We start from the raw sequence: 27955 nt of genomic DNA on the forward strand, positions 1-27955 counted from the left end.
ATAACGTTTGCAGATAAATATCACTCATGAGATTTTTCAATCATGCCTACAATAACAGCATGTAGCGTTCTGAAAGAGAATAGATTTGATCTCCCATTTTCCACTGTGCTTAGTGCTTAAATGTACTGGTCACATTACAACTAAAAGGGCCCTCTTTATAGGTACTTAAAAGCCCCCTCACACACACACACTCAATATATAAGGCTCCCATGGGGTTTGGGGGCCACCAATATAGAGTTTAGCCTTGGAGTCGCTTTGTATTTCACATTTAGTGTTTCTATAGCAACTGTGGACAAGTGGACCCCCCTTTATTTTGAACACCATTAAATACCCCACCCCCGTCTTGAGTTTAGTGGGGTTTCCCCCCGCACACGCACACACACACGCCAACAGACGAGGCTGTGTCTAGCTCTAGTTTAATTGGTAATGAAAGCTCAGGGAAGAAGAGCTTTCAACAACCTTTTTAATCATTTTAAGTTTTTTATGACTGAGAAACAGTAAAACATGTTTCAATCATTTGCAACAGGTGCACTAAGGATTTGATGCATAAATGTACTTCTTGGGAATAGTTTTTAAGTATCAGAGAAAATAAAGCAGATCAAAGACTTAAAGAAATCCTAAGTGCACAATAAAGGGAATGTAAAATATCACATTTTTGGCTTCCACTTCCAACAAAGGTTTTGGGATTCTGACATGGAAATCATCGCTCACTTGGTGCATCAGGTTCTTTTAAAGATCCTCTTCATGAGTCTGAATACAGCGTTGTCCCTGATAGCTTTGGAAGTTCTCTCCCACAGCGTGTCCTCCTTCCACATACCCCGACCCTTCCTCTCAGCTTTCACCTCTGCCCTGTGCAGTCGTCTGTGGAGACGCCAGTAGAGGCGCGAGTCAGGCAGGACACCAGCTACGGGGGCAGTGCGAGCCAGTCCGAGCCTGAGTACCTCTTCGTTCATACAGTAGCTCCTCAATGACCCCTTCTGGAGAGATGGGAGAAGACAGGGAAATATCACTTTATAACTTGAAATTAATTATTCACTTTTCCACATAAAGTTTGCCTTACCCTGCTTTGAGACACCAAACAATGCAATATGTCGTCCTCTCGGCTGATAAGCTTCAACCACACCATTTGGGAAGGGGCCACATTCTTCTCCAGCCATAGTTTCCCCTCTGGTGTCAGCTCCACTCCTGCAAGATGGACCAGCAGCAGGGATGTAGATACATCTGAAAAGAAGAAAGACAAAGCATTTACCTGACATTTTATGTATTCTGTTTAGAATATGAATTTTGAGCAAGGCCTGAAACTGTATTTTTTTTAGTGGTGTGAGCATAATGTAACAGTTTAGTGGTGTCACTACTGAAATGCTGCATTTTACATTTAACAATAAAGAAAAAAAATTGTTGTTAGATGCAAAGACAAATTGAACCCTCTCTATACTAAATGACTGATCAGGTTTGAAATCTTGAGTCAGGTGGGGCAAACGTGTTATCTGTGTCCTTTGTGAAGTAGCTGATGCTGCACCTTATGATTTCATTGCTCAGTGACTACTGTGACCTGATATAGTAGCTAACAGGCTTACCTGCCACTTTCAGTCATGGCAATTTAATAAAATATGTCCGACTTTGCAAAGTAAAAACACCACAATTATATTATGGTGCAAAAAGATTAAATAATTAACGCTGCTAAGCCATAGATTAGTGGCTCTGAATCGTATAGACCATGTATTTCTGGTGTGATAGTGCACATGCTTTCATGATCTCCTCTCTCCCGTATTACCCTTATACTTTGAAAGTAATGGAGAGATAACAGGCAGATAAATTGGGACATGCTCCACTTTAAATCCTTTCTCTGTGATGGAATGGACTTTCCCACGAAGGCTGACGTTCCTCTCAATAAAGCGTGCGGGGATGTCACACGCAGCTTGAAATTTTGTGATCTACAGAGGTGGAACAAGACAACTGAATGACTCATTCTAGAAAAACAGAAAAAATGACATCTTATGTAGTAGGATGTCGAATTGAGAGAGCAAATTGAGATAGCACACAGTGGACACCTATCAGCAGGGTGAATGTTGTGCAACTGAACATTTGAGGGTCTTTCTCCCTTACCAGTTTGATACTCCTTGCTATGACAATTACACCAGCAATGGCCAGTCCAGTGCTTATATTCTGGGGGAGACAAGAGAATAGTAATGGGATGAGAGTGATGTTACCAACCAGGCTAAAGTGCTGGTCGCTAATAATGCACATGAGCACTATACTTTGCTGGGGACAACTAGAGAAAGGACATCTGGTCAGCGCCATGAAGGCTTTTGCATGAGACCACAGTCCTTCCTTTCAACATATAGGCTACCAACAAGTGAAAGATTAAATGCAGATGTAGGCTGACAGTGAAGTAACCATGCTGTCTGTACATCGCAGCTTTCAAACAAAGGAGACTCCTACCCGCACGAGCGTTAAATTATCATCTGCGAACTGAGATATTAAAGTCACGATGTTATGAGACACCGGGGTTTCTTCCTTTCTTTGTTGTCTGTCCCTCATTTCCTCCTCACTTTCTGTTTCTCTGGAAGTCTGCGGCATGTTGTTGACATTTTCTCGACGCATCCTAAGCCCCGCCCACTCTGGGGAGGGACGCTTCACCAGTGAAGGCTCGTGCGGAGGCTCCGCCTTGTGGTCTGCTGTGGAAATGACAGGAAGGTGTGCACGTCCAATGCGTCTGAAAGCATCAAGTTCACAGCCCGTGTGACATAAAAAGCACCAAAATAACCAGCCCGGTGGATGGCGAAGCTGTTTACTTAGCGCTGCAATAACGTTGAGGAGGGGGTAGAGAAAAAGTTGTCCATGCAAAAATGCAGCTGAGGTTCACATTATTGAACACCGCTGGGATCAGTGACGTATCCATCTTTGTCTACACAGTTTGACCTAGATTTCTTCATTATTTAAAATATTCCCTTGAATTTATCTGTTTATGTCTGTTTTTGTTGTTGTTGTTGTTAGATTTAAAAAAGTATGAAGATTTAACTCGTGATTGATGCCTTTTCTATTTTGAGACTGCAATACAGCTGTTCTGAAATGCACACATAAATTTAAACTGCGGTAACATATTTGCAGATTCATCTAGAACAAAGGAGTTTCATTTGATTAAACTGAGTTTGCTTCTTAAGGGTGTTGCAATGCATGAAAAAGTTTGTTTATATTAATTTCAAAGTAAATTTCAATAATGCACTTAAATAAATTATTACTACTGAATGTGTTTTTGTCTTTATTCTTCATTTTCCCCATATATGCATATTAATTTAGTATGTAGCCGGATCAGTGTTTGTGTTTCATGCAAATGTTGGTTCTTTATTTGCATTTGAAATAATTTCAGTAATAATTATAAAAATAATAATAACTAGATGACTTCGTGTCATCTAGTTATTATTATTCAATGCACAACGCAAACGCCCCAGAAGACAATAGAATAACTCAGTTTTGTTTTTGTTTTTTTGGTTGTTTTTTTTTACAATCAGGGCCTTTACATAACAATGCAAACAAACACACACATGTTCCCACCACCAACAATAATTCACCAAATATTTAACCATAACTGTCCATGCAGCAGATGATGCACAGTGAAACATGCACGTTAACAGGCATCACTGAGGAGTGACCACTGCATGACAGATGCACTGGAGCTTTCATCTTGTAAACTGTGAAGTCATGGAGCTACTTGAAGCCGGATCACGCCCCCATTACCACAAATTGGCCAATAGGAGCTGAGAGGCAGAGTTGTCCTCCTGGCCGCCATTAAAGAATTCAATACATGAACTGAAATAATGGAAATCTGCTGGACCTATGGAGCAGGCAGAGAAGAGTAGCTGATGAGTAGTCACGCTAGTTTGGGGTGTTTCATTCGTTTTAAGGGTAGTTTTAATATGACGGAGCACCATGGTGGTTTTGGTGAAAAGGAGGGCGGCGTAGCGGGTTGTTTTATTTAGCTGGCGAGCTAACGCTGGAGCTCTGGTATGTTAGCGAATGTGCTAGCAGGCTAGGCTAGCTCAGGGGGAGGAGGGGCGAGTTCCTCCGCTTTGAAATTGTTTCAGAGCAGCTAGCTGCCATTAGCATTAGCATACCAGCATCTAAGTTTTTCTTTTAAGTTTTTGAGCTCGTATTTTTATTGCGCATTTAACTTTTTCCAGTGTTGTATTTAACGCTAGTCTTTCTTCGATTTGTTATCGATGATTATTTAATGTTGAGGTGATGTAGCCGCAAGCTTGCGGCTAACCAGATCAGACAATACATTTCAAATAGGATTGATGAATCGTATAGCGAGAAGCTTACAGTTGACGCGTTCTGGCTGTCTGTCTAACGTTAGCTTAGCTGCTAGTGGTGGTGGCTAGCGCCGGTTAGAAGTTGACTGTTTAGCTAGCGTCAGCTAGCGTCAGCTAGCAAGTTGGCAGCGCTTTAACGGGATAATTAGAGCTGAACATAGCTTCGCAAGCGAGTTACCCAGATCGGCTATTGCCCCCCGAAGGTGATTGAGAACATGGATTTTAACGTTACAACTACGCAGTGAAAGGATGAGTTCGTGCTTTGTACCAAACGGGGCCAGTTTGGAGGACTGCCACTCCAACCTCTTCTGCCTGGTAAGACTCTGCTCTGTGAGCTAGCGAGCGTTAGCGATCCTGAGAGGCCAGAAAGCCATTTTGGCTAATAAGGCAACAAGCCTTGTAACGTCAGTTGCAGATTGGAGTGAAGGCATCGGGCCTGCAACTAACAAATCGTGATCTGAGCCAACTTTCATAACAGAGCCAGCACATTCTGCATGACAACTATGTTGAAGGCTGGTTGATAAATATGGCACGATCTTGTGTTTACACTGCACTGAGTGCTAAAATATTCCGCTAGCAATAACGTTATTTACATGGTGGTAAAAAGAACAACTAAACGAGCAGTTTCTCTAAAACCAGCTGAACATATTGTTTTCCCTTGATTTAAACTGCACTGCATGCAAATTAATTGTGGCTGTCACCAACCATTTTGAGACAGATCAGTCTGGTTTTAAACTGACAGGTCTGTCATTGGTTGTTAACTTGTTGGTTGTAAATTATTTCCTTATAGTTGTGTGTTATGCCTTCAGGCGTGATCATCTTGGCAAGTGTAAAGAGTACAGGAAAACTTTCAACAGTGTAAACAAACCTCAATTTTCAGCTTTGCTTATTCAAAGTTTCCTTTTTCTGTTTTCTCAATATAATTGTAGGATCTATACCTTACAATATAAAGCACCTAAGGCAACTGCTGTTGTGATTTTGCACTATATAAATAAAATAAAATTAATTGAATTGAAAGTAATTTTAGCAGCGAAAGCAGTGGCTGGCTTGTTACTGCAGTGTATTCGGTCAAGATGCATGAAGAGTTATGCAGTAAACAGCTGGAAATTAGCTTTATGCTCTTCAGTTTTTCTCTGTGTTCATTCTCACATTCTCACATCACTATTCTTCTCTTTAAGGCTGATTTGACTGGAATAAAATGGCGGCGTTTTGTGTGGCAAGGACCCACCTCCTCGCCAATCCTTTTCCCTGTGACTGAGGAGGACCCGATCTTGTGCAGTTTCAGCCGATGCTTGGCGGCAGATGTGTTGAGTGTTTGGAGGAGGCACCAAACCCCGGGTCGCAGAGAGCTCTGGCTCTTCTGGTGGGGTGATGACCCCAGTTTTGCAGAGCTTATCCACAATGAGCTCTTAAGTAAGTTCATTTAACCTCTCCACGAATTCTGCAAGATTTGTGATTCTGACAACATCAGACTTTATTAGATGAAAATGTTTATTTCATTTCGCTGAATTAAATTCCAATGTTATTTGGTGATTTACTCCAAATTATATGTGGACTCTTGTGCTTTTGCAGCAGTTAGTTCAGTTTGTGCCATCTGAACAATTTGAAATTGAAGTGTGTAATTGTTGATATTAATAACAAACCTCTCTAGAGATGCTGTCCTGAAATGCTTACTGCATTAAAAAAATTCTTATACATTTTTGATGATGCAAAGTCTGATTAAAAATAATTTCTAAGGCCCTTGAATTTGTGGCTAACTGGTCTTTGAATGTCTTTAAAGCCTTGTGAAATTGATTGGCCCTCACCCATAGAGACGCAGACTTGCATGGTAGGGTTAGAACAAGTTGTTGTGCATCACAGTCACCTGACACACTTCTAGATTTCTGGAGATTCAATCCTGCTTTGTTGATATTCATATTCTTAGAGAAGAAGTACCCTTAGGGGCTAACACACAGGTATTTTGTCTCAGGTGTGATGAAGTGTTACTTGTAGAAATTGCTCATTATTAAAGAGACAGAGTTGGCAACAATTTTTCAAATCTCTCTTGAGCTCCAAAGATAGTTGGAAGAATTTTCCACTATGCAGGGAGTATAGCTCTTGATGATCAGAAAGGAATGGCATGAGTAAGCTTCACCTAGATAATCATTTCTCTGTAATTTAACAAAATAGTTTATTTTCTGTTACATAAGTCAGTAACTGGGTTGAAGCCTTTTATTTTGGATCACGTCATTACATAACAGCAACTAAGACTTTTATTAATATTAAATGTTTTCCTGTATTTATATGCGGTAGAGCAGCTGTAACTGTGGCCTTTTTGGGGTTTTTTTTGTTTGTTTGTTTTTTTTGCATAGCCAAATTAAGGCTACGCGTGTATGACAAAACCAAGTACATTTAACACTGGTTAGCTTTATCAGGGAAAAAAGCTTTGATTGTTAAAGTCATCATGTTTGCATCTGCCTTGTTTCAGGTGAGGAGGATGGTGAGTGGGAAAGTGGCCTATCCTATGAGTGTCGAACGCTCCTGTTCAAAGCCATTCACAACCTGCTGGAGCGCTGCCTCATGAACCGGGGCTTTGTTCGTATTGGCAAGTGGTTTGTCAAGCCATACCAAAAGGAGGAGAAGACCATTAATAAAAGGTATGTCCTGCTTCTTTCTAGAAAAATTGTAGGATATTCTGCGAATTGTTAAATTAAAGATGACACTTCTCTTGTGATACTCTGTACTCTTAACTGGGGTTCAATTCAGTCTTTTGTACCGATACAAGAGCATATTCATCTCATAGTTTGCTATCTGTAGGGCCGATTAAGACAAAGTTCACTATGAACCAAAGACGCAACAGAAGTTCCTTTCCACATTAAGCCTGAGCTTACACATACGTCAGGGTGTTTTTTTATTTTTTTATTTTATATAACACAAAAGGACTAATACAATTGCTTAAGGTAAACATGTCAGTGGAGTAAAGTGCCATGAATTGTGATTGTGCTGAAGGGTAAAACATTAGTCATGTTGGCTGTTGGAGTGTTTTTTTTTTTTGAAAATTCGATTCATGTATGGGTTTTTTTTTTTTTTCCAGCTTTCTTTAATCAGAGCAGAACAAACCATGGAATGTGACATATGTAGGAATCAGGAACTGAAGCACGCATGTGTTAGACATGCTAAAAACAGGGTAATTTAAGTGCATGTGTACTGCTTAAGTTACGGGGGAAATTCAGCTGAGCTGATGTGCTCTTTATGGTGTGAAGTTAGTATAACAATATCTGGCCTTTCACATTCTTTAATCACTCACATTACCATTTGTGACGCAGCTTGGGAAATGTTGCATGTGTTGTTTTGACTATGCTGTGGTCAGCTTATATCTGTTTTTAGGGTTGAGCCACCCTTTTCTTATAAGGCAAATAGTGTTTTGCACACTTTTTAAGTCTTTCTTTGAGCAGTGTAATCACGACATTAAAGTATTGCCTTTAACACAACATCTGCATCTCTGATATAATCCTTAATAGATACATGACTGTGGTCTGTACCTTTTGTATTCATGTACAACTGACTCAGTGTTGGTTCGCCTCTATGACATCCTTCAGGTCTCAGAAAATTCTGATTCGTGGAATTGCACAAGATCTAATGATGTGATGGATTATAGCAGCTTTTGAATCACATCACTGGCATGGCACATTGTCATGCTACGCTGTTTCATTTGCTGTGAACCAATCCATCTTTTTGAGTCCCAAGCGCTGATACAGATACCCGTCCAATACCATTGTTGAATTAATAAGTTCACTGGAAACATCCAAGTTGTGTAATAACTAAATAACTTCATTTAAAAATGTTATTAATTGATTCTTAATGTTATATTACTTTGGAGTAAATAAAAAGATCTAATTAGATTTAATATATAATTACATTTATCTAATTTATTTGGCCCTTTCAGCTCAGTGTGAGTTTTTGTGTTTTGTTGTAATTTACAGCCACCCCGGTGTCTCTGCTCTATTATTCTGTTCGCTGTTTCACTGTGTGCACTTCTCGCCACTCATAAAGCAGAGCAGATGAGACAGTTGATTAAGGAAGGTGATAACAAATTGTTACGGTACTTTAAGTGAAATAAATGGTTCTGGTGGAGTTTTAGACCTAACTTAATGAAGAAAAGATTTATGGAAAAGCCATGTGAGAAGGCACTGTTCACTGCTTGCTGTAAAATCAAAATTAAGTAACAAATAAGGTGATTTGTTGTTGTAGCCAGTGTGAAATGCCATTGAACTGCTGGTGCCCTTCATGCAGCGTTGCTCTGCTTCTAGCAAAATGTGCTGCTTTAACTACAGCACTGCTGACATGTGATGTAGTTAATGTGGAATGACATAAAACAAAATAGAATAAATAATTCCATTATCGCAGTTACTGATCTCACTGGCTCAAACAGCAGGAACGGTATTGCATCCATAGTTTTCTGTGAAAAGTTAAAGAGAGCCATTTATTGTTCACATCTCTCCAAAGCCCAAAACTGGGCTGTTGTTGTTGTACAAATACAAGCTTGAGGTGAACTAGCAACAGTAACACATAAATATCTGCCTGGTTCAGAATGGAGTTGTGTAATGCTGTACCATAAGGGTGGTGACATAGATTTAGCATCTGCTGTTGAATAAGGAGCCTGGAGGACCCCAGAGTTTCCCGACAAGCTCATTTGAGTTTCAATTTCTTGTGTGTGTTCATCCAGGGTGACTTTGTGTTTGATGCACAAGCCTTTGGCTTAGTTCCCTCTGGCTACTTTTTCAATGGTTTTAAAGAGTTTTAGCAGTTGTATAAAAAGGCTGTTGTGTTGAAGAGGAGGTGATTTATTGCTCACTGGTTTTTAGCTTCTGTTTTTACATAAAGAGGTCCACAGGCTTGTTTTGTGGCAGAGAAGCTGCACCTCTAACAGAGGAGTCTGGCAGCCTTGCTGTCGCCTGCCCTCTCTGACTGGTAAACACAGCAGTCTTTGGAAACTGCTGAGTTTGCGCTGTGGTTTTACAGAAATCATGTCAACGAGTACTATTTTAGTGAGTTTTGCTGCCTGGCCTTCCAGACGTGGTTAGAAAATAAAGATGGCATTGTTTTCACATTTCAGTGCTATAAGAATTTCCTATGCATATTTGTGCTTCATATTGTCAGTTTCCTTTACTGCAATTTTTAAATCCGTGTGTATACTGCGTGCACCATCTGATTGGCGGTATTAGCCTTGTGTATGTGGAACCTACCATTATCACCTGAACACGTGATATGAATCAATGAGGCCAGTGGAATATGAAAGGAACTGTATGGTTTCCATTATCTTCACCCTTATCAGCCCTGCCTTTTTTCTTTGAGTCATTCCTTAACAGTGACTGAAAGAGAGTACACCGATAATCTCAGTTGCCCTTAGGGAGTTTATCTTTTAGGTGTTTGAGACAAGTATTTGTTTATTCATTTACTGATGAGCTTCTGTTGTATACCACTCTTTCTAAGCATAACAGTACCTCTTTCTGTCTTTGATTCACCTTGCAGTGAGCACCTTTCTTGTGCATTCAACTTCTTTGTACATGGGGACAGCAACGTGTGCACGAGTGTTGAGATAGCTCAGCATCAGCCTCTTCAGCGATTGAGCGAGGAACACCTAAGCCTTGCACAGCAAAGCTCCAGCCCCTTGCAAGGTAAGATCACAATAGTTGTGCACAGTAGTCATGCGTTAAATGGAACTAGACCAACGTTTTGTTTTTAGAATTAAAGTACTGTAACTCTGCCCTACAGTCATCCTGAGCCCATATGGCTTGAATGGGACCCTCACTGGCCAGGCTTTTAAGATGTCAGACCACCCTACTCAGAAGCTTATCGAAGAGTGGAGGCAGTTCTATCCCATCAGCCCCAATCCCAAGGAAGTCCAGGAAGAAAAGTTGGAAGATGCAGACTGGGAGGATGACTCCCTGGCAGCTGTGGAGGTCCTTGTTGGTAAGGCTTCTTGATATGTTTATAATGTGGTGGTGGATCACTGAATGCAAGGAAGGAACAGAAAGGTAAGTTTATTGATATTCATGTATTTAGTCGTGCCAGTTGAAAAATACAGTACTAGATTTTCAGCTCTTCTTGATATGAGGATGACATACCTGCCAACATTTTGGTCTAAAAAAAACCCCAGAGTCCAGGAGGATTATGTATTTATTTGTAGGAACGAGGGTGATCTTAGTGGCACAGTATCACAGTAAATGCACTGTTTAAAAAAACAAAAACCTTTAAAACAAACAAAACAAAATGCACTAAGTTCCTATTTTAAAAATATTTGCGGTTTTGCACTTCAGTCCAATTGGCAGAGCACAGAGAGTTTAGTACTGTTTGTCCAGCTCAGGGGGCGGCTCATTCTGATGGAAAATGTGAGTGTTACTCATCCAATTCAAAACAGTTGGAAAATGTGTTGTTTGTGTTTTTGTTCACGTTTGAGTTAGCAGTCTAGTAAGTTTGATTCGGTGCATAGGTTTCCAACTTTACTTAAATCAAGATTTACATGTGCTCAATAAGAATTGCTCAAGTGGTAAAGCGACAGCTAAAATATTGAGCCATCCATATACCTGTGCCAAGAATAACTGTACATCCTTTGAAGCAGGTTGTGGGTCACCAGGTTGGATTGACAGATTGATTAAAATTGCATGTGGGTCGATTGTGTGTGTGCAGACTGCAATTCATACCCAATCTTGCAGTTTTGGTAAAACTAGGCAAAGTTTAAAGTTTCAACCCTCATCCACCAGTTAGCTTGTTAGCGTAGGCCAAAATTATGGCCAAAATGGTTATCAGGATTTTATTACCTGTTATCTGTTATAATTATTCATTGATTTGTAGTCACTTTTGTTTGTGCACCGTGATCTTGGCGGCACATATCTTGGTAAACATTAGTGCTTTAAGATCCATGTTGTGCTACATTCCTGCTAATGTACAAATATTTGGATCAAAGTAAAATAGATCATCTAAATTCAGTACATTCTTAAGAAAAAAATCAAAATTTAAAGAATTGTACCAAAACTAGAGAGACAAGATTAATAAATTAACAGGGCACTGCTTTCACATTTACACGGTACTACAGTCCTTTATTCACTTGACAAGTGCATCTCTTGGAAGCAAATATAGTCTTTTTATTTCATCTATTGTGCATCCAGGATGGGTATCAATAAAACCTGTAAGTAAAGTACTCGACAGCTGTGTATCCCTGTCCATGTCCCTTGCGATGTTTTGCATACAGTTCAGCTTTTGGCACGCTGGAAAAATAACCGTGCAAGGGGAAAACGTATCTGTTGTCCAGTATGTAGACAATTTTCCTGAAGTGCTTGTGATTGCGTGTTTATTGGAGACACATCTTTGGCCAAATGGAATCTGATTTCATTTGTGATTTCAGTGCATATTTGTGAGCTGGATCGATACGCTGGTTTGCTTTTATGGACGTCTGATGTTGGACAATTCATGCAACCATTGCATTGTCTTTCTTGGCTTTCATGTAATCAGTATACTGCAATTCATGGTGTGGTTTTTTTAAGGAGGTTCAATAAGACACAGTTCTACAGCACTCCTTGCATGCGATTATGGCTGCAACGATTTGTCGAGTATTTCAAAGAATTCGATTATTAAAAATTCACGACACAAATTCTTGCTTCAGTGTTTTGTTAAAGGCACGGCTCTGTAGTGTGGCACTGTTACCATGGAAACCAACATTTACGACTAAAAACTGACCTGTATTACAAATGTATTTAAAAGCAGCGTGTGAATCAAAAGTTTGACAACATTAAGCCCACACAGCCCCCAGTTTTAAACAGAAATACTGATAACACAGCAGTGGTGATGAAGACGATGGCACAATTTAACATGGAGCCGGAGTCTGTTTACACACCGCAAAGAGGCAGAGCCGGTACCAAGATGGTGAGCTCAGGGAGAGTGAAAGAAATGGTGTTTCTAGTGTCCAAAACGGCAACACTGCTCCCGTAATCACCATAAAAACCTTTACTGGGGAAAAGCGAGTCTTTAATCAAAGCACCTGATCAACAAACACTGACCTCAAGAAAGGCAAACTTTGTAACTGCTTCATCCACCACCATTTGTTTTACATAGTGAAAAATCTCCAGTAAGCCTCCAGAATATGTATTAAAATATGCAGATGAACTTTTAACTTAGTCTGATACCATGTTTAAATTATACAACCTGCTGAAGGCTGATGGCAGCCATCCTATTTTACATAGAAGCGAACAAGGATGTGAGTCTAAAGCAGGGCATGGTGTCTTCTAGACCAGATTTATTTCAAGGTTTTCAGAACATTTTTCAGATTGAAAGTGAAATAATATAAAATACTGTCTCAATTAAGTTGTGTTAATATTTAAAAATATAAAAATTAAAGCGTTTTTCACAATCCAGTAAAAATGAAATGAAATGTAAAACTCTGAGCCACTGACCTGAGGGATTTTAGGTTGGACACTGAATTATTGTTAATATTAAATAATGTCTACACTATCATAACATCTTGTTTTTAGCAGCACATAAGCTTTGCATCAAAGCACAGGGCAAACGTCAGAATGCTGATATGGTTGCTTCTCTTCGTTGCAGCCACCACATTCTCCTTACAAACAAAAACTTACTCATTCACGTTCACACTTAAACACATGTACCAAAACATATAAGCCTTCCAAGAAGACAGAGTAAAGATTTTTTTTTTTGTGCCTTAGTTTAGATGGCATATTTATCTTATTTTATTTGACTTTGACTCTACTTGAGAGTATTTATATATTTCTGCAATTGAGAAAATGTTTTCTTTTTTAAAGAAAACTTAATGTGGCACGTAAATACCAAGGGTTGTTTTGTTTTTTTTTTTTGTTGTTTTTGACAAATGAAACAGATGATGGATGCAACAAAAAACACTGCAATTTCTAAAAACCAAAAGAGCTCTTGAGCTCTGACTATTTATTATTGCTCATTAATAAGATAAAATTATTTCTTATTCTATTAATCGATGGAATAATCTATAGATTACTTGATTACTAAAATAATCGAAAGCTGCAGCCCTACATGTGATTTCGTCTTTAACATCACTTACCATAAATCTGAATATTTCCAAACAGATGATCTTCTGCTTCAAGGGACAAGCTCTTCACTTTGTTTTTTGTTTTGTTTTTTGTTTGTTTGTTTTTCAAAAAAAAAAACAAGCTCTTCACTTTGTGCTTTACTAGACATTTTAATTTTTTGAATTTCTTTCTTTAAACGTGGTGTTACTGATCAGGGTTTTAATAGTTTTGCAATTTTCATTATTTTTAATTTTTATTTAGTTTTGACTTCAGATTTTCAATTTTATATCAGTTTTAATTAGTTTTTACCAATTGTTTGCTAGTTTAGTTTTTATTTTTTTGAAAATCCTTAGTTTCAGTTTAGTTTTGATTGTGTTTGCAATAATTAAGTGTAACAAAATCCCAGCTTCATCATATCAGTCATTCTCTTCTGCTCATCCTTGGGTATGTTGCTATTCCAGCTACCATACCCTGCACCCTGCACAGGTCGCCTGTCTGTCGCAGGGCTAACACGCAGAGACAGACAACTCACATTCCCACCTATGGGTTCTTTAAATAAATAAATAAAGGCAGATGAACAACCATTGATACCAGGCAACTATAAAATGTATATCTTGGCCCCAATGAGACTATTAACTCTTGCAGCACCGGGTGTTCGTAATTTTGGTTCAAGTGAATTGATAAACTTTTTGAAGGCAATTGACTCACACAGTTATGTAGATATCCCCGTCCTGTTGTCTCGGGATGCATCACGCTGCCTTGCCTGGGGTTAGCTTCTGTTTCTGGGGATGAGGGTCAAGTGTGCTCCCTTACCTTCTCAAGGTAAGCTAGGTTAGCCTTCTTGTGTCAGCTTTTCAAGTGCACTTTAAGGTTTGTGGGATTTTTTCCCCTTTAGAAATCTCCCTCATAATTTGTCTCTTTCCACTACAAGACACTTGCTTTATCCAAAACACAGTCATATTCAAAGTAATCCCAAATTGGACTCTGGCGCTTTCTCCCAACTTTTCCTGACATGATTCTGCGCGTGGGCGGAACAGCAACACAGACGACTCAACTAACGTACTGCCACCTGCTGGCATAATGAGACGGCAAGAAAAAATCTGGAAACTAAACTTCATTTTCACCCTTGACTATTGTAGGACACGCACACATCAATGAAAACTAAACACATTTTTGCTTTAAATTCAGTTAATTTTAGTTAGTTTTCCTTTTTTTGTTTTTATTTTTATTTCCGTTAACGAAAATGTTTTTTCACTTCTAGTTTTCGTTATTTCGTTAGTTTTCGTTAACGATAATAACCTTGTTACTGATACAGACTTATCCAGGAAAACCTCAAGCTTTACAGTGCAGGGAACAGCTGTGATTGGCTGTGATACGTCATTGTTTATGGAGCAACTAATTTGCTTTTGGTTTGCGTTCTGTTGGTGAAGCACATGCTTCCAGTATCCCCCGTTCATTGAACTGTGGGAAGCCAAAGTCATGGTTGAGATCAAAATCAGAATATTTGTGCAGCCTTACAATTATTCATAATAAAGTTTGAATCTCGTGTAAATTACAAGTGTATTCTGGGAAAACAGCAACACAGGAGGCACCCGAGATGTTAAATACGGGAAAGCCCGAGGAAAAAGAGTGTTGGCATTTATGAGATAAATAGATCAGTCTACAGCTATAACAGAGCCCTAAAATGGGTCTGTTTTTTGTGGTTTTGTTTGTTTGTGTTAAAGAAAACAGTCCAAATAGTTCTCTCTGTCACTGGTACTTTTGACAGACACTATCCTTTTTTTTTCTTTTTCTTTTTTTTTTTGTAGAGTGAAGGTGAATAAATGAGTCAGTTATACCAAAACATTGTTGCATTTAAAAATGTGTATTTGGTTTGTTCAGTTCTGTTTTGAATTTTCATGCTGAGTTTTTAAAATGAACAAATGTCTTTACTTTCAGCGGGAGTAAGGATGGTTTATCCTTCCTGCCTGGTGCTTCTCCCTCTGTCGGACCTCCCTACTGTGGTCCCTCAGGGCTCAGCCAACGCCTCAGGAAGCTTGTGTGGTGCTCAGCAGGGCCAGGCTGCTAACAGAGATCCTGCCATGTCCTCTGTCACTCTGACTCCTCCAACGTCACCAGAGGAGGCTCAGACTGGTAAGAATTACAATTAAAAATACATGTTCATCAGCCTTTATTTTTGTGAGACTCTGCATACCACTGGGGTTGTATTTATTTTTATCATCTTTATCTTACCTTCTCACAGATTATCAGCCTGCCCAGAAGTGGCTCAAGTTGTCTTCTGCATCTGATGGCTACAGCTCTAACAACACTCTACACGGTGGTAAAATCCCTCGCAGGATGGCCAGCCAGATGGTGGAGTCTGTATGGCAGGAGTACAACCTAAACCATACAGGGAACAAGTATGTTTTTGGCCATCTCTTTAAATTTGCATTTGTTCTGGTTTTGTCTCCATCCAGATGGATAACGTGTTTGTATTCCCACTCTTTCTAGGAATAAGTTTACTTCATTGACAAATGGAACCTGTGAGGAGGAGACAGAAAAAACAGGACTCTGGGATTTTGTGGAGCCAGCTCATAGGCTGCATTGTAATTGTGCAAGGTATGTTTAGTGAAATTAATTCACCAGTGATTTAGTTATTTATTTAAAATATTTTATAGCCATTATTTGTTTTATTCCAAACAGACATAAGAATTCGAAACAGCGGTCTAGCAGCACCTCAGGACACCCACCTTCATCAGGACAGCCTGCCCTGCCAGCCCCCAAGCACAAGCTGGGCGAGAAGCTGGAGAAGGGGGAGAAGCAGCAGAAGAGGCCACAGACACCTTTTCACCACCGCAACTCTGTGAGCGAGGAGCAATCCCTGGAGCCTCAGACCCAGAGGCTTTGCCTCAGATCGCAGGAAGAAGGCTCGTATCCCAGCTTGCACCATGTGGACACGGTGCAGTCTAAAGCCCCTACACTGCACGCCCACGGCCCTCCTGCAGACCTTGTTGGATCTCCACCTCCCCCTCCTCTCAGCCCACATCCCTGTGATCACGTAGAAGTTGACATGACTCCTGGTGGCATGAAGAGCTCGTCAACTCCCATTCACCAACCATTCTACCCGCCATCAGTGGAACCTTGTCAGATGCCACCAAAGGGCTCATCTGAGGAGCCTCAGATGGAGAACATGCCTATGCCTTTGCCCTTTCCCTCAACCTACAATGAAACCCTTGAACCCACTATCTTTGTAGGTTCTGCCATCAGCCCCAGTGATGACTCCACCCATAATCCATGGAAGTATTTCCTCCTCCCTCAGAAAAAGCCCTCAAACTTCCTGACACCCCAGCTACCTTTAGATAAAATGAGAGAGGATTCTGCAGGTGGTGGAGGAAGTGAAAGTGTAGTCTCTGTCACAGAGTGAGTATCTGTTGTCTGATCGGCGGATGCTTTAAAAAAAAAAAAAAAACAAAACTTTTTTTTTTTCTTTTTGTGAATTTAAAAATAATGTATTTGCATGCCTTAAAAATGTCTCTCCCCTACACCCCTCCCAGGTTGATGTCAGGATCCTCGCATCCCCTGAAAGTGTCCCAAGAGCTGATCAAGACTTATACACAGCGGAGAAACAGCCATCTTGCTTCCACCTCAGGAGATGAAGAGCCTAGTGAGGAGCCAGACCCTTATGCCTTCGTCGAAGGAGATGAGGAGTTTAGCTTTACTGAGAAGAAGGACAAGTCTGGAGCTGAAAAGGACGGAAACAAGAAACACAAGGTGGGTCCTGACAAAGGCTGAAATCCTTGTTTATTATGACATTTGATGAAATCTACTTTCAGTCCCTGGTAAAGTACATGTTGGAACTAGTTATTTTGAACATTTCTGTGTTTTTATATTAAAGGAGGTGAATCATTTAAACATTTTCACGTCTGTTCCAGTGCTTATTTCCTTCATTTCTCTGTGCTGCATAGTAGTAGTTGTCTTTTGAGAGCACACACTGATATTGCTGGGTATTGACCATTAGTACTTAATTAGTAACCAAAATGTGTCTCTATCACAGGTCCTGTTAATTAAATTTGCTTTTACATACTTGTCAGCTTCACAGTCATGTTTGCTTGCTCAGATATTTACTGATGTAAAGTACGTTTTGGTTTCTAGTGCCAGCACGTATACCCTAGTGAATCACGAAAAGACTGTGCAGTCATCTTGATAATTGAGTCACATTTTTCTTATCAAATTCTCTTGTGAATTTGTAGAAGAAAAGTTGTGTAACAAGGATCAGCAGATGATTTTAGATGTTTCAAACCTCACCCTGTTGTGTTATGGCTAACTCTGAAAATCAGCACTCGATGGTGTGCAAAATAGTGACCTTCATTTTAGGAACATGTTTGATAATCAGAGCTTTGTATACAAGTACAAATAGTGGAAATTTTAATGACAAACAAATGGTCATGACGATAATTACTGTCATCTTTTTGTTTAACCAAGGTGGATGAAGGAACTGGAACTTCTGCAGATGGTGAGAAGTTTATTCATTCTTGCTTGGAGATTTCTATGTATGTTTATTTATTTGCTTTAATTCAAAAAATGTCCCTCAATTTGTTTTGCGGTGTAGATGGACAGTGTCCTACAGGCAGTAAACCCTCAGCCTCGACCAGCCTCATCCACGAGAACGACTTGGCTGTGTCCTACAGCGACCTGGATAAAATCTTCAATTCAGATGAAGATGAGCTAGCAGTGAGTGCATGTTGTGACATATTCAGGAGCTGATGGTGATGTCTCCTCATGAAGCCTGTTAAAACTCCAAGATGTACTGAATATGTTGACTTGTTTTCCCCATTGCACAGCCTGGATCCAAAAGAGCTGGTGTTGGTACAGATGACAAGTTTGGCTCTAAAGATACTAAGCCAACTGCACTGGATCCCCTGTCTTGCATAAGTAGGAAAATTAATCATCAATTACTCATTGTTCATCATGGATCATAACTACGTAAGTTGTTGTTTCAAGAGAAGTAATAATGTCTTTTCCTTAGGCTCAGTAGACTTGCACACAATGTTTCCCACCCCACCCTCCCTGGAGCAGCAGGGTTATTCTCCCATGAACTCCGGCAGCAAGGACAGCTTAGAAGCAGGGGCGGGGCTCACCCTGTTGGACGGCAGCCAGCTTAATAACCACTTCAAGATGGAGGTGGAGGAGGGTTTCTGCAGCCCTAAGCCATCTGAAATAAAGGTACAACACATCACGCAATTACCAAGTAGAGAGGAAACTGATCATTTTTCTTTATTGTTAAATGACCTGCGTTTTTGTTTTCAGGACTTCTCCTTTGTGTACAAGCCAGAGACGTGTCAGTCATTCATTGGCTGCTCAATGTATGCCCCCCTGAAGACACTACCCAGCCAGTGTCTGTTGCCTGTCAAACTACCAGAAGACTGTGTGTACACGGCGAGCTGGACCATGGGCAAAATGGACCTGATACCCCCAGTGTCCAACACTAGTCTCCTCACTAAAGATAGGTAAATGCATATACTGAATTAACTTTTTCCCATCTTGGATGTGTGATCTGTTGATCAAGAAGGGTTTTTCTCACAGTTTGAGTTTTAGTCTTTTACAGTACAACTTCAATTTTGTACTGAAAAGTGACGTATTACACTTATTTCCAGCTCTATATTTTTATTCATTCACAGTTCTGCAGGTTTCACAGTTCAAAGTGATCATTATTTATCTTCCAAAGAGCCTAAACCAGCCATCAGGTCATCCTATGTCTGAAACGAGTTTATTATGTGCAGCTATCATGTCGGTGGCTGCACATAATGAACATTGCAATGTATGTAGAACAAGAAAGAACGTAAATGCATGTAAACGGTACTCTTCAGCTGCTATATAACCAAACATCACAACATGAAACCCTAATCACTGTTCATCTTTATATAACAGTAATGTCCCCAGTGTGGAGCCTGACTATAGCCAGACCTACACCCCGCAGACCCACCCGCCCTTCATGTCCAGCAGCGCTCCTCCCAGCAACAGTGGTGCAGGTATTCTACCATCCCCAGCCACACCACGCTTCTCTGTGCCCACACCTCGCACGCCCCGCACTCCACGGACTCCACGTGGCCCATCCAGCGTCCAGGGCTCCCTCAAGTATGACAGTTCTGACCTTTACTCTCCTGCCTCCACGCCCTCCACCTGCCGACCCCTTAGTTCTGTTGAGCCAGCCACCGTGCCCTCAATTCCCGAGGCTCACAGCCTATACGTCACGCTCATACTTTCAGAGTCAGTCATGAACCTCTTCAAGGACTGCAACTTTGACAGTTGCTGCGTGTGTGTCTGTAACATGAACATCCGTGGGGCAGATGTAGGCGTATACCTCAAGGACAACGGCGAGGCCCAGTATATATGCACTTGTGGTTTTAGCGCTGTCACCAATCGGCGCTTTGGCCAGTCAGCTGGGCTCTTTCTAGAGGATGAACTGGACGTAGTTGGACGGGGCTCTGATGCTGCTCGAGATACAGAGCGGTGTTTCGAAGAGCTGCGAGCATCTACATCACACAAAGCCAGCAGCCTGAAGGAGAAGCCTCCAGATGAGTTAATCCTGTTGCTGCAGGACCAGTGCACCAATCCATTTGCCTCGATGGCTGGTGTGGAGTACCCCAAACCAACTTCAGCCCCCAGTTCGTTCCTAAGGGTGGAAGAGAGAGACTGTTATAACGACTGCTACATGGCACTGGAGCATGGCAGGCAGTTCATGGACAATATGTCAGGAGGCAAAGTCGATGAAACACTAGTGAAAAGCACCTGTCTTCATCAGTGGCCCAAACGCAAATGTATGTATTCTCACATTACTGCTGCTTTAAATGTAGAGTTCTTCCTTATGTGTTTCTAGCAGAAATGTAATACTTGTTTCCTATTTTTTCTCCATTTGTAGCAGCAGACATGAGCAAGCTATACTCTGTGGATGTCCTCCGGGTGTTGTTGTCCCTCCAGCCTGTGCTGCAGGACACCATTCAGAAGAAAAGGAGTGTGCGCTCTTGGGGCGTTCAGGGGCCACTTACCTGGCAGCAGTTCCATAAAATGGCTGGGAGGGGATCATATGGTGTGTCGAAAGCGTTTTTTGTTTGTTTGTTTGTTTGTTTGTTTTATAGAGATAAATAGAACATTGTGGAAGTTTATGGCTTTGTTGTCTTCAAAGACACTAACTTGTCTCCTTATCTTCACAGGTACTGATGAGTCTCCTGAGCCTCTGCCCATCCCAACCTTTCTGGTTGGTTACGAATATGATTTTGTGGTACTGTCTCCTTTTGGGTTGCCCTACTGGGAGAAGCTTCTCCTGGATCCTTTTGGTTCTCAGAGGGATGTGGGATATGTTGTCATTTGCCCTGATAATGAGTCTCTGCTCCGCGGGGCCAAGACCTTTTTCAAAGATCTAAGTGCAATGTATGAGGTATGCACCTGGCAGTTTATTAAACTCACCCTTCCTGTGCTGACATGTCTACAGAAACAGTTTTGTAGCTCTGCAAAAGTGATTCACACTGTTGCACTCTTGTTTTCTTTTCTTTTTTTCCTCGACAGGCATGCCAGCTGGGGCAACACAGGCCCATCTGCAAGAGTCACCCAGAGGGCATATTGAAGGTTGGCACCAAAGAAGGCAGGAGCATGACAGAGCAGCCTCTTAGTGACTGGTTCGTTAAGATGGCTGCCAGAGAAGGAAACAATGAAGCCTTTAATAAGCTCAAACTCTTTGCTCAAGTGTGCTGCTATGATCTAGGTAATGTGATTGCTTGTAGTGCTGAAAACCTAAAGTAAGTAAAATCGCATGGTTTGTAAAAATGATGATTTATCATTTTTATTTTGGGATCCATTTCAGCTCCATACCTGTCAGAGCAGTCTTTGGATAGCTCTCTGTTGACCCAGCGGAACCCTACCACAGCCGCCACCCCCTCCTTCCAGACCTCTAGCTCTTCCAGCACTTCATCAGGACTCCAGAGCACCAACACTACCGGCTCCAACACCAGCTCTGCCCAGCCTGCCCAGGTCAACAGCACCCCTCCCTCTTCATCCTCAGGCTCACAGACTATCGGGGGAATGACCTCAGCCAAGCCAAGTTCCTTCTCGCCATTTGGAACAGCAGGCTTGCAGGGTGGAGCGTCTCAGAATGGACCCCAGCCAAACTCGCAGGGCACAGGGGGAATGGCTGAAAATGGATCGTCTGCTTACCAGTCTCAAGGACCCACTGAGAGCCCAGAGAGGTACTTAGATCTGCTGTTACATCACCTGGCCAAAGGACCAGTGACCTTATGCCGTAACTAGGCGCCTGTTGTCTTATCTCTCCATATTTCCCAAAAATTGTTACAGAGTCATATTTGTTTTGTTTTTTTTAATGCACAGTCACTTGGGATCTGTGATGGTTCATGAGCCAGATTATATTTTGAATCTTTTCCTAGCAAATGCCAGTTTGCTCATTTCAATTCTTTCTATTTGACAGAATATCTCAAGTAGTAGAGCGTTGTAGTTTGGTACTTAGCTCACAAGCCTTTTCATAACTGGTATGCATTCATGGGATAGATAACCAGTGCTGAGTTATTATTTTAAGCTGAGATGGAGATCGTTTCTACAACTGCTTTACAAAGACAATCTGATAAAAACACACTGACGTGCTCAGTTCCTCGACAGTTCTGTGAGACACCTTCTTTCAAAGGTCACCAACACTTACACATGGTCTGTTTGATACATGCGGTTTTTAGGCATTCATTGACCAAATAGTCTTATCGGTAGTAGATTATCTTTAAGGTTGATGAATGACCACATTGGTAACACTGCATAATCAGCAGGGAAAGTTCATCCTCTGGCTAAAAAAGTATTGTGTGTCACGTGTTTTGAAGGCAGTATAATATTAGTGAGATCTGAAGTTTTGTTATGGCAAAACGCATCTCATGAGCGCTGCGTGTCTCTACTTTCATCTCAGTAATTTTATTTTTACGTTTCTTCCGATGGGAGCTGCGCCTGCCAAGATTTGGCTTGAGCCATTTTCATACATGATATTTGGACAGTTTCTTTCACATGTAGCACACAGCAGGCACAATTATACTGGAAATACTGGAGTTTATGTCAGGGAGCTACCTAAATAAAGTGTGCACGCGGCAGTATACAAACATCCATTTGCTGGAGATAAATACACTGAACAACTACAAAGTGTGGATCAACAGAGCCCAGAAAAGTGTGGACTTTGTAGTTGGGCTGGCAGGTTAAATAGTGGCTAATATCTAATCTGACTGCTCTGAGTGTTTTGGTTTTTTCATGTGCATGTCTAGAAAAAGGTTAAGGCTGCACAGGACGCTTCAGTTGCACACTGTGGACAGTAATATGAACATTATTGACAGATCTGATGAAGATAATTTCTTGGCCTGTTTCAGTAATTATCTGCCCAATTTTTAACAGCACAATGGAGAGAGACAAAGTGGGTAAGCCAACAGACGGAGAGTCCCATGCTGTGTCTTACCCGCCTGCTATAGTGGTGTACATCGTCGACCCCTTCAGCTACGAAGATGCAGACAGAGAAGTCCATTCGAGTACCTACACGATGGGCCTACTGCGCTGCTACATGGAAATGCTCCACATCTTGCCTGCTTGCATCAGAAACTCTGTCTCTGTGCAGGTAGAACAACACTCTTAATAGTTTTAAAATTTCATAACTGCAGATTAAAGATGCGGCTAAATATTCTGCGTAGTGTATAAAAGAACAGACTCCAAAAGTCAAAGATATTTCACAAAATAAGTTCATTTTCTAAATATAATCTACAGTTTAATAACATCTGCTCAGTTTTCTACTTTGGTTATAATAGAGAGGGTTACCAGCTGCCACAAAGGGAGGTGAGAAGGAGCAGGGGAATCATTAGCAGGCACTAATGGAGGTGGTAACTGCCACACCTGTGATATAGTGGCACAAGATTGCATCAGTATGCCAGAGGGAGTTCTGAAACACAAGAGGCGTGAATGTGCTAATGGTTTCAGTACAGCAGCAGCATAACGGTGTGGGCTAATATCCATTCAGTCCTATCGCTGCAGACATGCTAATCTCTCAGATGTGCTGTCATTAACTCTTCCTTCGAGCTAAGATGTGGCAATATTCTTAGTTTAGTAAACAAACGGTTTGGTTTGACCTCCGTCTTCTATGAACAATATAAGATTAAAGACACCCGTACTTCTTATCATAATTATAATTACCATAATCACTCACACTTGCCAGTATAGTAACAGTACTGGTAATGTGGTGCAGATGTTTACAAGTACTGATGTGCACAAAGTCTTTTCACAAAGTTTTAATATTTGGGGGGAGAAACATTTGATCACTCAAATATATCCTGCACAGATTTGAAGGTGTGGATGCCTTTCACTGGGAGCTAGAGAATGTTACGGCGTTCCTGAGATTTAATACTTTTAAAACCTATTCTGATCTTTGGATGAAGCAGAAATTTTACGTTGGGATTAAACTTACTTACAGCAGTGTAGTTTTTGAAGTTCAGGGTTCACTAATGTTTCTTTCACCACAAACTATTACTTAAAGTGGGTAATTGTCAGAAAGACCTGTTTTGAGATTTCCATGTCCATGAATTATCATCTACAACACAACCCAGTCAGTAACACAGAGAAACTTTCAGTAAAAACAAATGTGTAGTGAAGCTTAAGTCTAACAAATCCATAAACATCCAGCACTACAGGCTGTCCTAAAATGCCGTTTTTCCTCCTTTTGTGTCAGATTGTTCCCTGCCAGTATCTGCTCCAGCCGGTGCACAGCGCAGGGCGCCACGTCTACAGTCAGCACCTCAAGTCGCTGGCTTTCTCTGTGTTCACTCAGTGTCGTCGGCCTCTTCCCAACTCCACCAATTTCAAGGCTCTGACGGGCTTTGGTCCTGGTCTTGCCATTGACATGGCACTCAAGAACCCAGAGGTAACTACCCTGATGCTGAACTCCTGAGTTTTGTTGAAGCTGTATGTCTACAGACAATTATGCTGTTGTACCTTCTGTCACTCTCAACTTGAATATGTTTTTTTTGTGTTTGTGTGCTGTGCAGAGGCCTGAGTGTCTGCGTCTCTACACGCCACCCTTCATTTTGGCTCCAGTGAAGGACAAGCAGACTGAGCTCGGGGAGACGTTTGGTGAGGCATCGCAGAAGTACAACGTCCTGTTTGTCGGCTACTGTCTGTCACATGACCAGCGATGGTTGCTGGCCTCCTGCACCGATCAACACGGAGAACTGCTGGAGACCTGCATCATCAGCATCGATGTGCCAAACAGGTGCCTGTTCACGAAAGATTTACCTCAGTACCACAGAATCAGTTTGGTTATTGATACCTAAGTCTTTGTAGTTAAGTGTAAAACAATCTTAGTTAACAAAGACGAAATATGATAAATGTCTTTGTTTTAAGACTGAAATGAAACATTTTTAAGCAATAAAGGCTAAACCCACTGTGGAAAGTAAATGACGCTAAATTAAACTGAAAGCTAGAGAATCAAAACTAATTAAAAAGCAAAACTACCTCATAAATGCATGACTGTATTATTGTTGCTGCAGGGCTCGCAGGAAAAAGGGCTCAGCCCGACGGCTGGGTCTGCAGAAGCTGTGGGAGTGGTGCCTCAGCCTGGTGCAGCTCACGTCACTGCCATGGAGGGTCGTTATCGGGCGGCTTGGAAGGATGGGGCACGGCGAGCTGAGAGGTACACACTTCAACAGTGTCTGCAGAGCGGGCAGTTTATATACACACACACACACACACACACACACACACACACACACACACACACACACACACACTTATGTGCTTGTGTCTTGTCTGTTTCAGACTGGAGTATTCTGCTGAGCAGGAGGAACTTGCAGTCCCTCAGCAGGCGACTGAAGGAGACGTGCAGGATGTGCGGCATATCTGCTGCTGACACTCCCAGCATCCTTAGCGCCTGCTTAGTTGCCATGGAGCCTCAAGGTTCCTTTGTGATTATGCCAGGTAAAAGAAATAATATTTAAAGTTTGGCTAGTTTCATTTCATTTACAAAAACCCTGTAAATCTGACAGCGCTCTCCTTCGTCTCGTCTCTGCAGACTCAGTGTCGACAGGCTCCGTGTTTGGTCGAAGCACCACCCTTAACATGCAAACATCGCAGCTGAGCACCCCTCAGGATACATCCTGCACACACATACTGGTATTCCCCACGTCAGCCATGGTGCAGGTCAACACTAACACTTCAGAGCCCATCGACATCGACACCTTTAACCAAATAAATCCCGGTATGTCTTCACAGCTCACAGAGCTGCTACAATATATTTCTGCTCAAAGCTGGAAAGCCAGAATGACACATTTTTCCCTCTCTGCAGATGGATCAGAGGGAATGAACATCTTTGAGTTGTTTGAACAAGACATGGATCCAGACTTCATCAACATCCTGCCCAACTCCCCCACAACCTCCCCTGTTCACTCCCCGGGCCCCCAAGGGGGAGATGGAAGCAAGGTCTGCCACCTTTTTCATGAAATCACTCATCAATATAAAATGTCAGATACAGACTTTAAGATTATTAACAGGCTGTGATGTATGAACCACTCGGCAGTAATTAAACAACTTCTTCTGTTTTTCGTCCTCAACTTAATAGTTACATTTAAAAAAAGTTTAAAAAAAAAAAAAAAGAAAAGCATGCTAATGAGCAAAAAAAAATTAGGTGCCCCTTGGTTATGAAAATATGATGCCTGTTTTGGCTGCAGCGATGCTCTGATCGATGACTTTATCACCTTCGTTTCGCAGGGTCAGAGTACAGATCGGATGGAGTCTCACGAAGAAGCGCTCAACATCTTGCAGCAGCCGATGGCTTTGGGTTACTTTGTCTCCACAGCGAAGGCCGGACCGCTGCCTGACTGGTTCTGGTCAGCCTGCCCTCAAGCCAAGAACCAGTGCCCACTCTTTCTCAAGGTGACTCATATCTGTACTACTAAAATTATATGTTCATGAAGTCTTGAGTAATCACAATAATGCCGTTCTTCAACAAAATGCCTCTTTGTCGTCGTTGCTCTGACCTATCGACAGTGCTGCTTGTTTGCTGGTTTAAGAATACTGACTCTTTTACATCAGTTGATGAAATAATGAGATTTTACAGCTCTACATGCAGATGTGTTGAACCTGAAATTCAGTGATTGAATCTGAAGACTCTGATTTCATTTGTCTTTCTTTTCCAGGCCTCTCTTCACCTGCACGTGTCTTCTGTCCAATCAGATGAGCTTCTGCACAGTAAACACTCCCACCCCCTGGACTCTAACCACACCTCTGATGTGCTCAGGTATGAACTGTAACCAAACTCAATTTTTTAATAATTAGAAAGACATTTGTTTCACTCCCAGCTTTATTAACATTTCCATGTCCTCCTCCTTCATGCCAGATTTGTTCTAGAGCAATATAACGCCCTCTCCTGGCTGACGTGCGACCCTGCCACCCAGGACCGGCGCTCCTGTCTGCCTGTTCACTTTGTGGTGCTCACCCAGATGTACAACTTTATCATGAACATGCTCTGAACTCTAATGGGATCAAACTGCTGAGATTTGATTGGAGGGATCGCTCAGACATGTTGTGGATTTCCTGCTACAAAGACACCCCGACACTCGAAAGGACCTCGCACTCCATCAGGGTAAATGTGGACGAAGCACCCTCCTCTTCCTCCTCGTCCTGGTGTATCTCTCAGAACTCTAACTGGAAGTTTCCAATGAATCAATCAGATGCCAAGAATCCATTTTATCACTTTGGATGATCAAGGGACATTTCATAAAGGAGAAAAATGTCTTTTTAATGACTGTAGATTGCAATCTATGAGATTTTATCATAATGAAATGCCTGCATATATTATTTATTGTAAGTTTTTAAATGTGGAATTTTTAATGCTTAATATCTTTTATATATTACAAATCCTAGAGGGTGTGTACATCTCACTGTACAGGAATTGGTATCAAAAGTGTAATTTTTCTCAAATACAAAACGAAAATCCTGTTCAAGTGAATTTGCTGTAGATTGCTTTTAGAATATTATTTTTTCAAAGGGGTACAGACCTTTCTATTGCCATGCTGTAATAATGAAGTAAAAGCTGGCCTGGGCATTTGTGTCCCACCCAATGAGTGGATGAGACTTACCTCTCTGTCTACTTTGGCTCCAGAGTCTCTTGCACAGTAACTCAGTGAGCTCTGAAGAGGAATTAAAAGGTACATTGTCAGATTATATATTTTATATAACAGATTTAGGTAACTGTGTGTGTATATGTGTACATAGTAATTGTGTGCCGCTACTGATGGTGCAGCTTCTGTTTTAGGAATAAAGTGTCTACCTTACTGTCTTCGTCTTTATCTTTGTAGTTGCTTGCAGCTGTCATAGTTTTTGTATAGAAATACAGCCTCAGATGAACAACAACGATACATGTGGCATGCTGCCTCATTATTTGACAAAACCAGTGTGTAAAAAAATTAATTACATACTGACTGTATCCAAAGGAATTAAGAGGACAAGAAGCAGTCAGTCAAATGTACTTATTTGGTGATTGTCAGCAAAACGGAAGAGCGTTGGACAGTTTGCTGGTTTGAAGTAGTGATGTGTGTTAAAATGATACTGAGGAAG

At 41.3% G+C, this 27955-nt stretch overlaps 2 protein-coding genes across 4 annotated transcripts; one reads left to right on the forward strand and one right to left on the reverse strand.

The window, feature by feature from the left end:
• Positions 1 to 101: 101 nt before the first annotated feature.
• c18h3orf33 (c18h3orf33 homolog (H. sapiens)) lies at positions 102 to 2653 on the reverse strand. Of its 2 annotated transcripts, none has more exons than XM_040008842.1 (5): positions 2443 to 2653; positions 2107 to 2166; positions 1775 to 1934; positions 1061 to 1221; positions 102 to 974 (listed from the first exon to the last, which is right to left on the reverse strand). In XM_040008842.1, exons 1-5 carry the CDS (start codon positions 2602 to 2604, stop codon positions 720 to 722), a joined length of 798 nt encoding a protein of 265 aa, XP_039864776.1. In that variant the 5' UTR covers positions 2605 to 2653; the 3' UTR covers positions 102 to 719. The 2 variants fall into 2 exon arrangements, with proteins under 2 accessions (XP_039864776.1, XP_039864775.1); XM_040008841.1 differs by having other exon boundaries at positions 102 to 977; positions 2443 to 2645.
• A 1101-nt stretch (positions 2654 to 3754) lies between these two features.
• Positions 3755 to 27673, forward strand: LOC120720061 (mediator of RNA polymerase II transcription subunit 13-like). 2 transcript variants are annotated; one of them, XM_040009679.1, is made up of 30 exons: positions 3755 to 4628; positions 5492 to 5726; positions 6781 to 6949; positions 9825 to 9970; positions 10068 to 10265; positions 15287 to 15481; positions 15591 to 15747; positions 15839 to 15946; positions 16031 to 16747; positions 16882 to 17098; positions 17810 to 17840; positions 17937 to 18058; positions 18169 to 18259; positions 18354 to 18550; positions 18635 to 18834; positions 19256 to 20145; positions 20247 to 20414; positions 20539 to 20762; positions 20891 to 21086; positions 21186 to 21567; positions 22757 to 22973; positions 24075 to 24266; positions 24391 to 24614; positions 24892 to 25034; positions 25160 to 25318; positions 25413 to 25598; positions 25686 to 25819; positions 26108 to 26272; positions 26536 to 26636; positions 26736 to 27673. In XM_040009679.1, exons 1-30 carry the CDS (start codon positions 4563 to 4565, stop codon positions 26866 to 26868), a joined length of 6363 nt encoding a protein of 2120 aa, XP_039865613.1. In that variant the 5' UTR covers positions 3755 to 4562; the 3' UTR covers positions 26869 to 27673. The 2 variants fall into 2 exon arrangements, with proteins under 2 accessions (XP_039865613.1, XP_039865612.1); XM_040009678.1 differs by having other exon boundaries at positions 17810 to 18058.
• Positions 27674 to 27955: the final 282 nt, after the last annotated feature.

Source organism: Simochromis diagramma, unplaced genomic scaffold (assembly GCF_900408965.1).
Source record: "Simochromis diagramma unplaced genomic scaffold, fSimDia1.1 OVJJ01000344.1, whole genome shotgun sequence".
NCBI lineage: Eukaryota > Metazoa > Chordata > Actinopteri > Cichliformes > Cichlidae > Simochromis > Simochromis diagramma.

What these genes read in the sequence shown, in the direction of transcription:
- c18h3orf33 (XM_040008841.1), bottom strand. Translation starts at nt 2,604, where the DNA reads ATGCGTCGAGAAAATGTCAACAACATGCCGCAGACTTCCAGAGAAACA. An exon ending in TAGCAAGGAGTATCAAACTG is followed by an intron (nt 1,935 to 2,106) that starts GTAAGGGAGAAA and finishes CCACCTCTGTAG; the next exon opens with ATCACAAAATTTCAAGCTGC. An exon ending in GTTTGGTGTCTCAAAGCAGG is followed by an intron (nt 978 to 1,060) that starts GTAAGGCAAACT and finishes CCATCTCTCCAG; the next exon opens with AAGGGGTCATTGAGGAGCTA.
- LOC120720061 (XM_040009678.1), top strand. Translation starts at nt 4,563, where the DNA reads ATGAGTTCGTGCTTTGTACCAAACGGGGCCAGTTTGGAGGACTGCCAC. An exon ending in AAGCTCCAGCCCCTTGCAAG is followed by an intron (nt 9,971 to 10,067) that starts GTAAGATCACAA and finishes TCTGCCCTACAG; the next exon opens with TCATCCTGAGCCCATATGGC. An exon ending in AGTGTGCTGCTATGATCTAG is followed by an intron (nt 21,087 to 21,185) that starts GTAATGTGATTG and finishes GATCCATTTCAG; the next exon opens with CTCCATACCTGTCAGAGCAG.